The sequence below is a fragment of the Cyprinodon variegatus genome, unplaced genomic scaffold (genome assembly GCF_000732505.1).
Source record: "Cyprinodon variegatus isolate N-32 unplaced genomic scaffold, C_variegatus-1.0 Scaffold561, whole genome shotgun sequence".
NCBI classification, from domain to species: Eukaryota; Metazoa; Chordata; class Actinopteri; order Cyprinodontiformes; family Cyprinodontidae; genus Cyprinodon; species Cyprinodon variegatus.
Window position 1 is genome coordinate 180440 of NW_015151014.1, and position 11697 is coordinate 192136.

General features: G+C 36.8%; 1 protein-coding gene across 1 annotated transcript in view; it reads right to left on the reverse strand.

Moving 5' to 3' along the window:
* aldh1a2 (aldehyde dehydrogenase 1 family member A2) overlaps positions 1 to 10366 on the reverse strand; it is a 13845-nt gene extending 3479 nt beyond the window's left edge. Inside the window, exons 1-6 of the mRNA XM_015391836.1 lie at positions 10210 to 10366; positions 9467 to 9595; positions 7529 to 7642; positions 2778 to 2880; positions 723 to 907; positions 363 to 527 (exon numbers count right to left, since the gene is read on the reverse strand). Coding sequence (XP_015247322.1) covers positions 363 to 527; positions 723 to 907; positions 2778 to 2880; positions 7529 to 7642; positions 9467 to 9595; positions 10210 to 10260 — 747 coding nt within the window. The 5' untranslated portion in view covers positions 10261 to 10366. The remainder of the gene's footprint in view (positions 1 to 362; positions 528 to 722; positions 908 to 2777; positions 2881 to 7528; positions 7643 to 9466; positions 9596 to 10209) is intronic.
* Positions 10367 to 11697: the final 1331 nt, after the last annotated feature.

The following is an 11697-nucleotide window of genomic DNA, read 5'->3' on the forward strand; positions in this document are numbered from 1 at the left end:
TAGCAATAGTACTGTATATATATATATATATATATATATATATATATATATATATATTTATTTTTTTTTTTTATCGTGTTTTGTTAAATTGTACTTATAGAAGAAAAAGGTTCAAATACGTTATTACTGAAATATGCTAATACTACTGCTAAAACTAATAATAATCATAATAATAACGCATTATTACTCATATAAACATATTTTTGGAAAAAAGCTATGCTTTATGGACCTTATCCATATTATCTTGACTTTCTCTAATTTTTCTCTTGTAAAAACATAACTTACTTCAACACCTGCCGTCTCATATATTTACTTATATGTGTTGAAATGATTTGTAATTTTTCTTCTGTCTAATGTTTTACCTCTTCTCTGGCGATACGCATGTCGTCTGTCACGTTAGAGAACACGGTGGGTTCGATGAAGAACCCTTTCAGGCCCAGAGCTTTGCCTCCACACTCCAGCTTGGCTCCTTCATTGATGCCGCTCTGGATGAACTCCAACACACGATTCTGCTGCTCCCGACTGATCTGCAGAGGTCGAGAATATTCAAATTCACACACATGATTCATCTGAATTCACCTGCAATCCACCAGTCCATAAATTTGTCTTTAGATTTCATTGAGTGACCAAAATAATAGGATTTGGACATAAAAAGCTAAATTTAACAGATTTAAAAAAAGATATAGGTAAAAAGGTAAAAGATTAACCAAACTAGATTTCACCTGTGGACCCTGCTCAGTTGTAGGGTCAAAGGGGCTGCCGACTATCCTCCTTTTGGCTCGTTCCACGCTCCTTCGGACAAACTCATCATATATGGAATCCTCCACAAAAATGCGTGAACCTGCTGTACAGCATTGGCCTGCGTTGAAAAACACGCCCTGATGGGCCTGTTCAACCGCCACATCCACTGTGAAGAAAAGAGTTTTTAGCAAATCAATACATAAAAGAAGTGACTTTCTCATTAAGAGAAACCATTGACTATAAACAATCAACAATTGTTCTACTGCTGGAAATGTCGTAGGAAAGACACTTTTGCTGATGCTGTAGGCATCCTATGCAAATCCGACACCAACAGGACGGAAAGGGTTAATGGACCCCTTCTGATTTATTAGTCTCGGCTGAAGCACCCAACTGAGTCAGGGTCCATTCTCTTGATTTACAGGCCCCAGTGAGCCCCTCTCACGCCTGTTGAAAGCATTTGAAAATGTCTGCCCCCTTACTTTGGTTGGGCACCTCCAGGTTGCATAAAATGCATTCAACCAGAACTTTTCAAAGCACATTAAGGCTTTAAATCTTTTCAATGATATAAGGTAGTCTTTTATTTGAATAAAATGCTGACAGAGACAAATAGGCTTGTTAGATCATTAGAAAACAAAACATGATGTTTGCCCCTTTCATGTTGGACAAATTCTGTGATTGTTGTCTTTAACTTGCTGTAAATTACAGTGAAAAGCAATTAAAAAATACACACACACTTGCACAAACAGATAACATCACATAAATTAAATCATGTTGCTTTATTGCATAAAAGTGTTTCAGTTTTAGTAGCTCAATAAATATGGAATCCAGGGACTATCATCAGGGTTTGATATTCATTATTGCTAATGCATAAGCTGAGTTTTGTGATTTGTTTATCATATTTAATCCCTAATTAAAATGTCTTATCTAAAGGTAGAATATCACTGTCTGTAACAAAAATTGTCTGCTGTCTGTGTTTCTTAACCTTTTCAGTATCTTAAGTTTCTAAGAAATCCATCTTCATCTTGGTTGGAGGATAAATAACGATGCATTAATTTGAGAGATTGTCAGGATTTATAAATATTTTTTTGACAATGTTTGAGGAGGTTCAACCTAACCTTCCAAAGGCAATAAGTGGTAAAAATGTTAACCAGTTAAGAAAAAATCTTAAAATGAACTGATTTTTTCAGCTCTTTAATCTGACAGTGAACGTTTTAATAAAAGCAGAAGAAAATATTGTTTCTTACTATATTAAATGAACCCTTGCTTTAAAGATTTTTGCTCTATCAGTCTTCTTTGTCTGCAGGACAACACTTAATACCAGCTACACTATTCCACAAAGTTATATCATTCAGTGAGAGGGTTTTACAGTATTCCTCTTTGAAACATCTGTCTACATTTTTCTGTAGAGTCAGTTCGAGCTGTTTTAAAAATCCCTCAATTTTACTTTGAGTTTAGTCTTATTTGAATTACATTTTATTGTTTTCACACACTGAGGAGCAACAATGAGAGAGAATTACATATGAGAAACAACACCTCTAAGGGGAAAAAATGCATAAAGGTATTTAGTTACATTTTCTCCCAGCAATTTTTAGTGGAAAAAATCTAATGGTCACTATGTATGAAAGTCTATTAAATCTAGAACTTTACTGTATAGATGAGGGTCAGAAAGATGTAACAGCTGGATATGGTGGTGTGAGACATTGTCATAATGGTACACGTTTTGGCTAAAAGTTATTTTTCACAGTGTTACACTGCCATAAAGAAAGAGTTGGAGATGTTGGTTCTTTTGTTTTAATGTTGACTGGATACGGGAAGTGTGCGAGGCCATTCATAATACCATTGAGTGGCGATGTGAGAATAAAAAAGAAATTAATTTGCCTTTTCTAATGTGTTTTTAAAGCTTTGTAAGTTTCAGACGTTTTGAGGCTCCTCAAATAGCACCTAATTACTATATGGCAGCAATATTTACAAGCAGCAGCTGGAAGAAGGCCATTACATATTCTAGATACAAGCACTTTGACTGCTTGGAAACTTACAGTCTGCATCTGCAAATATGATGTTGGGATTCTTCCCTCCCAGCTCCAGCGTTATTCTCTTCAGGTTACTCTTCCCCGCCGCCTCTTGGATTAGCTTGCCAACCTTGTGAAAAGAACAGATTCAAAGTTTACCAAGAGAGATAGGCTTGAAGCCAGTTTAGTAAATCATCCCAAGACATTGAATAAGTTGAAGAAGCTGCTTTGCTCCAAACAAGGAATGCAGCAGTCGGCCAGCTGCATGAAACATGAGTTCAGCAAACACAGAGCATGAATATCGATTACGGGTTTTTCGCAGACACCGGCAGGAAAACAAAATGATGTTTCAGCTTGGAACAGCATCTGATATGTAGCAAGGGGCAGGAAGAGGCAACCACAAGGTGTGTGGGTGGTGTCCTGTGATCCAGCCAACTGTGGGAAGTTTTGTTTGCTATGAAACTGGTCCAGTGTTCTGATATGAAAAACCAGTGGGGATTTGCCTGTGGCTTTTTTCCTTATCTTTCTATTATCATTGTTTCCTCTTTACTTCTTATCAGGAGAGATTATATCACATAACCAGCACTGGAGAACAATAAATAAAGCATTTAAGAGCTACATTCTTTGTTGAGAAAGCTTTGGGGAAAACCCTCTTTGGTCAGAAAACTCACATGCATAAATGATTTTAAAACCGCATGTTTAGTATTACAAGCAAAAGTTTTGTCATTTTACAGGTCATAATTTTAGGCTATACATTTTCACATACTTTAACTTGAGAATTGAATCCCGTGCTGGCTTTGCCAGTTGTTTTTATGCTGCAGACTGCTGTTATGGTTTGTTATTTAATTCTATTTATATACTGGCAAAGAACAATTTTCCTCTTTAAAGAGTTTAGGGTAAAAAAATAAATAAATCCGTATTTCTGAGACATTGCAAAGCAGACAGATAAGAAACCTTTAAAATCCTCCCACATTAGCTCCCTCACAATCCAACACCCCCTGGTAAGTACTCATCTTTCCTGTTACTCACAATCCCTGTTTTACTTTCCATAGAAACAGACAAGATTAAGTGGAAAAGTACCCGCTCAGTGTCTAAACTAAAACACTCCAGCTCATGGAAAAGCATCATCTTCTTTCAGTATCTTTCTGTGCAAACTGATGATGATAAGAGAAAAGTTTAGCCCGGTTCTCAAGCTGTATAAAAACAACGCTTGCTTTGACTTTGTACTTTAAAAGATATATTGTCTGGCTTTGATCAGAAACATAAAGTGGCTGACTCAGTGGAGGTTTGCATTTGCTTATCCCAGAGTAAAGGAAAGCATGCTGGGTCTTTAGAGTCCTCTATGTAGAGTACCAGTGATACATGAGTCAGGATGAGTTTTTCCCTCTAAAATCCACCTGTAGTTCAAACTCTGTGAGGGGATGCTTGTGTCTTTCCCCATTTCTAATACAGCCCAGTGACTCATCGTCTGGGCATCAGCCGTCTCTGACAGCGACGCCTTTTTCGCACACTAATTGACTCCAGATAATATAAAAACAACAGGGAAAACAGTCAAAATAAACTGGGGCACTCGTAAAATGTGAACATATAATTAGGAAAAGATTTATGTTTCTGTGTTTATGTTGTCTTATCTTAATCTGACACAGTACTGATTTGCAGTATACTCAGAAAAATCCAAGATAATCTCCATTTAAGCTCTGCAAGGTCACATGCTCATATGGATAATGAAGTTGTAACTTTTATTTTTACTATTTCTAACTATTTTTGAAAGTAATATATCTGATTACGTCTGAATAAAACAGGCCAATTACTTTGTAATTGGCCTTTGGTTTGGTAAACAATAAATAACCAATTAAAGAGAAGTATTGCCTATGTTGTATTTAAATGACCTCACCATGACTGATTGAAATAGCTCTAACCAATAGCAGCATGACTTACTTTCTGATTATTTGACTAATAATCAAGATGTAAATGGAATGAGTGAAAATCTTTTAAAGATAGACTAATCTGTGGAACATGTTTTCAATGTACCAACATAGATAGGAAAATAATAGGAAACTGGGGTAAAATTTGGTTTTCCCCTGTCTTGTAATATTTGTCGTTGAAACAGTCGATAACAGCACCTTTATCAGGAAACTCAGAAATGATGCGTGTTGTTGCCTTCAAAGAGTAATAAGACATTTAGCTAATTTACCTGAAAAAACAAAAGTCGCTCATATCCCCATTTCTCACCTATGCATTGGCATCTATCTGTTGTTACTGTTTTGTTAATCTGACTTATTAATAAATGACGTGATTTTGAAATCATGATTGATTTTCAGTCTTGATAGACATAGGCCAACATTGTGTCATTCACATTAGGTAAATGAGGGGAAAAAATACAAATATTGGCTTAAAAGAACAGCACCACATACTGAATTGGGGATTGGTTAGACTGATTTGTAAAGCACTTATAAAACAAACACAGCTGACCAAAGTGATGTAGGTCTGTACCTGTATCTGTTGATCACTTATTTTTGCTCACAGTTAGTGACGTAACTGTAAGTCCCTTCCTGCAAGTAGATATGATCTATTGGGGTTGCAGCATAGATACCTATCAATGATTTAAATAAAATGCCAGTGCATCAATAACTGCAGCAATTTTGTCTTTGGTTAGCTAGATTTCAGTTTTAGCATTTCTCTATGTGGCTCCAAGCAGTGGAGTGTTATGTCTGAGCATGCAGAGGCTTATCAGATGTTGCTTACAGCTCAAACATACATGAATCAGAGGAGACATGGTTCATTTTCAAAGGTACTTCATAAACACATCGTTTTTGCATTGCTGTGAAGGATTAGAACAGAGAATGTAGTCAGGTGGACATGACAGATGTTTATAAATTATCTGCAGAGACGTTACTTGCTGTCTCTCTGATGTCTGCCGCAGGAATCTGTTCAGACCACAACACTCAACACCTAAAATGGTATTTCCTTTTGCTTTGCATTCGCTGCTTTCCTGTTCTATAAAACAAATCGAGGTTTATCCGCTCTAGATCCAGTTAGATAAAGAAAAAAAGTTTTTAACATGGAAGAGAATATGAATATATATATATATATATATATATATGCACTAAATCTCAAGGAAATATATTTTATACTATAAGAGGGAAAATACCAAACCATATATTTAAATACTCTGTATAAAACTATATGTACCCTGTATTTCCTCACTGTGTCACATTACATCAAAAAACATTTTAGGTCAATAAAGGGTGCAAAAATATGATATTTACTAAATGCCAAAAAAAACTAACAATATAGTTTTTTCAAAACCTATTTTTACCATCTCCTTCATATTCACAACTTTATATGAATTAGGCAATTCCCTTAATTTGAGTTAGCTTTTTTAAAGCAACTCCCCACACAACCTTATAGCTTGACATTATATGGAGGTTTTAAAAGAATCCTCAGAGATAGCAAAAGGAGAATGGTGGATCTCTATTCGTTTGGTTTATCCTAGGGAATGCTTTCCTGATTCCTGAAGGCACCACATTCATTTGGTCAAATAGTCAAATGCAAGCAAAAAGACCATGGGAATCTTCAGCCGACATACCTTTGAGAAAAAAGATTTTTTTTTTTTTTTGTTTGTTTGTTCTAAAAATATGTTTTTTGGTTTAAAATGTGCTTCCAGTATAAACCAAAAATTACAATTTAGGAAACTTGTGAAGATGAAGACTGAAGCTAAGAGAAATTTTCCAAAGAAAAATGTCCTGCCCTGACATGGACTGAAAGGCCAATCAGAGAGGAAGAAGCCATTTTCTTAAAGGTACAGTTAAAGAACAAAAGACAACTCCACTCATCTTTTTTGAGTGGCCTTAAGACTAATTGTTTAAACAATGACCATCATTATATTTGGAGGGAAAAAGGAGGGAACCTGCCAGTCTAAGGTCACCCTCCAAACTATGAGATAGAGAGAGGTAGCATCATAATGTTTGGTTGTTTTCTATGGAAGGGACTTTTGCACTTCACAAAATAGGTAGAATTGTTAGAAAAGATTACTATTACATTGTTATTCTTAAAATAATGGTGCAAGTCTTTTTGTTTGTTTTTATTTTTAGTAAAAAACTAAAAAGTTCACAAAAAATAAGTCACATTCTTGACACAGACTATTATTAAAGTAGGGGTGGAAATGCATGATTCACTCAACTGGTGATATTGTCCATTTTTGCAAGCAGTGACCAGCAACATGAGGAGGTAATTTAGGCTAAAATGTAACTAATATTTTAGGAAGGTAACAATATAGAAATGTTGAAGCAAAATAGCAATTAGGAAGTAAAGGTTTAAACACAAATTGGTGTTCCAAATGGAAGATGACCAAAAGCGCATTGCCAGATTAGTTGTGTTTTAAACTGATTTTTAATTCTCTCTCCCTAAGTCTTCTTGTACTTAAAACACGAACAATCTTAGTATTCCCAACTGTTGTATAAAAGAAATAATAGTTTACTAGTTTACTATCAGACAGCAAAAAGCAATTATATGATTATTTTTATTGAGTGTATGTAAATATCTGGTTTTAACCAGATGTGCATCTGTGTAAGATAAAATCAAAGCCTCATCACAAGGATTAATGACATGTTATGCATCTTATGTAAGATCCCATTTGTTTGTTATTAGGACTACGCACACAACATCCTCTTATTACCCACTCTGCTCCTTATGCTATGCACATGTTGGTCACTGTGTCACTTGTTCCCTGTGACAAAAGCAAGCAAGCAGCAGCTGGAGATCTGAGAAATACAAACCTCGGTTGATCCCGTGAAAGCAACTTTGTCTATGCCCATGTGCGAAGCAATTGCAGCTCCTGCTGTTGGACCGTATCCTGGCAAAATATTGATGACTCCCGGTGGAAACCCAGCCTGTCAAAACAATATGAGAGGAAACAAGCTTTAGCGGAGATGACAGCAGAGCCAAGCAAAACCGTAGGCGTTGTGGGGGGAATCCAGACCCCACCCAACCTGTCTTTAACTAGGGACCAAGATCATAAGGAAGAGGGCTCCAGACAGATAGTCTCCTAAACAAAGAAGGCGCAGCTGAAGAGGACACACCGGAAAACGAGCAGATGTGGACACTTAGATTTGCACATAACTTAGTGGGACTGGATCGTAATATGAGCCTGCATCGTTCCTGTGCTGTTTAACTTACACATCTGTTTATTTCTATTTTGTTCAGACAGCTCAGTCTCAATCTTGATTCTTAAAAGCAGAAGAATAGTGCACTGTGCAATGCACTGCAACCCATTTAGCACACACTACTGGTTTAAAATGAAAAACACATTTGTTAGAGTTCTTAATCATACTTTCTGATGACTCAACTGTCTTAGCTGAACTGTTTGTATTACATTATGAGATAATACTTTAGATCTTTTATTTGGTATGTCAGCGTTCTCTTGCGACGTGTCAGCGTTTATATTTCACAAGTGTTCAGGTTAAATCTGTGAAATAACAAACAAGTATCCAAATTCCACTTCTTTAAAGCTAAGAAAATCGCCTTGCTTTAAAGATAAAAGAAATTTTCACAACTGCGTAAAATGTTACGTTTTTGAATATTGCCTCTAAGCAGCCAGACAAACTCATCGTTGTGTCCACACATAAAACCACACCTTTGATATTAGTTGTGGTTTTATTATTTTTTCCGAGTCAGGTCTCTATGATGGATTTGTTCTCTTTCAATTTAAATTGTTAGAGTCTAATTATAAAGTAAACTGAAATGCTTAATTCTTTTGTACAGTACTTTCATATGATGAAGTAATAATTTGCTTTCTCCTAAAAAAAAAAACACTTATTCAAGCATCTAGAGTCACTTGTGGTGTAAAAGCTCTAATAGAAAGCAGCACGACAAACTTCTATAACTATATTATTAGGAAATTGTAAATGAAACAATTATTAAGAATTGTTTTTATGTGCAGGGAGATAAACCTTTCTCTAAAATAGCATTTTTACATGCAGGTAAAAGTTGGTCCAATGTAATCAATTCACTTTCTTCCATTTTCATGTTCTCATTCAGCACTCTCTGCTGCACTTTATGAAATGGAAATGTTAATTTCCCTGCTAAGCTGCTGCTAATTTACTGTCTGAAAGCTTTTTACAAAACGAAATTTCCTTTTGTACACACTATGTGTATATAAAATGACAATAAAAATTGTCTTAGTCTAAGGAATTCGAAGCATCAGACTTTCTTCTTAATATTCAGAGCAAGAGCTCGGCTGTAAACTACAACAGCTTTTCTTTAAAAAATGGATTATTCTTCATAAGCTGTGGATCCTTACACTTCCTCGAAAATGGCCACGGGTCTTCTTAGTTACTCTGATCGATGCACCCACTGCCCAGCCTTTTTGTTTTGTTGTTAACCCTGACCTGCCTGCTGTGTTCACGGGGTTCTCTAAACAGCCTCTGAGGATTAACTATTCAGGCAACTTCTGAATTCATCCCTGGTATCAGAGTAAAAGGAAGTGAAAACATTTTGTATGGGCTACGTTTCAGGTTTTTATTTGTCTCTTATTTTGTAGATTATTCACAATAAACCCCAAAATAAGAAAAAAAAAATCCAGAACTTCACTCTAAAGATGTAAGCAAAACAATATAGCATTGGGGAAATTCACAGGTAAAATTCGTGCTTTTAGCAAAAACAAAAAAACTATAAGAATGGCAGTGTTTGTGCTATTGAGTGTCTAAAAGATATACCTCCTTGGCGAGAGCAGCTATATAGAGGCAGGTGAGTGGCGTCTGCTCAGCTGGTTTTAGGACAACAGTGTTTCCACACGCCACCGCTGGGCCCAGCTTCCACGCAGTCATCATCAGAGGGAAGTTCCACTGTGCACAACAAGCACACAAGCCAGACAAATCAAGCAACTGACACGCTGGGTGGTCACAAGTCAAGTTCAATAACTCATTGCTCTTAAGTCACTTACTCTCATTTTCATTCTGTCTAAACAAAGTCAAGTGAGAAAATGTTCTCGGCACTGGTACAGTGCTTTTTCTTCCCACAGCATTCTGAGAAAGTCGGGAAATTGCAACACATGTGCAATAGAGCCGTATCGCTATACAACACGCAGGCCTGTGTTATTTCTGCCTTACAGAGGAACCCATGGGGCTGGGGGCAGAACCACACGCTTTCTGCACTCTTGCACAATCAGCAGTGTCTCCTTCATCCTTTCTCGTCATTCTCCCTCCCTGAAAGCCGAACACGTGAAATCCCTTCTCTTCTCATTTATCATTACTCAACCTCAATGGCATAGTCATTTTTGGGGGGGGCTTTTTGAGTGGGTCTTACCAAAATAAACAATGACTGTCAGGGAATTACTGGAAAATCATGAACATAATCCAATAAACTGGCCAGTTTCTCTTTCATACTCAGCCAGGTCTTTCTTATCTGACTTTTCATTTTCGTTCTTGTACATGTCCCTTGAGGAAAGACTTATACTCACGGGGATAATTTGCCCACAAACTCCAATAGGCTCATATCTGGTGAATGTCATATACTCTCCATCTGTGAAGGATAACACAAGCAGATATACATAGTTACAAAAATAGTCCAGTCTGAGTTACTAATTTCCAAGTTTTGCTGAAAAGCTTGAAAAGTAACTCAAACACATGTTGAAAATTCACCATCCGACACCATTGGTGTTGTCAACTCTACATGCTAATTTGTAAATGAATCCATGCTGAACATTCCTGCTTCCTTTACCCTGGTGAGAGATTACGTTTCGAGCCCTGTGTGTGTGTGCGCTTTAGGTCATACAGATGGGTGTTATGCTGGAAAGGTTTGTTCATTCCTCTTGCATTAGCTGAGTTAAAGGAGGTAGTTACGGAGGGCGTGTCATGCTTGTTCACGCTCCACGAAAACAATCTTTATTGAGAAATGTGTGTATGAATCTAATACAACAGTGGTCAGCTGATTATTGCCTAATGTTGCACTTGGAAAGAAAGATCAGAGGAAGATGACAAGCCAAATATTTAGGGGTTGTTTTTTTTGTGGGAAACAGTAGAAGATTGTAAACAGCAGTGAAACTTCCCATATGCTCATTGTTTCATTTTATTCCAATAAGGGTGCTGGATCATTTTAAAGCCGTTTGCACAGTGAGCTGAGATTTTCAAGAGAAACTCAAGTGTCTGCGAGGCTTATGTGAAACTATGACGCTGACAATCGACTTGGATTTCAATTTGGAACGAGCGATGTAAACGATACCATACTGTGTAACCAAAGGTGCTCTACATAATGACACTCCCTATTCATGTCATGCTGCCTCTGATACAAATTTAATACCACAAGCCTGGCTTAACAAACCAGACAAACAGAGGGGGCTGTTGATGGTGGGTGTACTGCAGCGTATCTTGACAGGTGAACAAACACGGCCGCTTACATCATGCAAGCTACAGGAATATCCCGGCTTATTTAATGTGAAAAGCCTACAAGAGGAAAGAAGCTCAGAGCACAGCCCTGGGAAAAAAGCACACCGCTGCCGGTCTGGCAGCAGTGAATAACAGAAGCTTTGAGAGGAACAATGCAGTGGTATCAACAGGTTTCTCATGTCCTCGCTCTCATTCTTTTTTTCTCCTTCCTGTTGAAATCGACAGCCGACCTCTTCAAAAAGCAAATTTAACTGTGTCAAGGGGACGAAACTGGTGGCTGCAACCTTAGAACAGTGAATGGATAACAAGGGTTTTGATTATTCACCAATTTGTTGTCTTTCTTGGTATAAAAACACTGTTTATGTAAAATCTATTATAGCTAAATACTGAAATCTTGGAGCTAAAGAAATTCTAAAGAACCAAGAGCTAAGTGACAAATCCTGTTTAATTCTACTATAATTTTATTGGTTTGTATAACTTGTATTGAAGTAAATCTGATAAAGGTTAACATATCCATTCATCCATCTATCTATCTAATCTATCTATCTATCTATCTATCTATC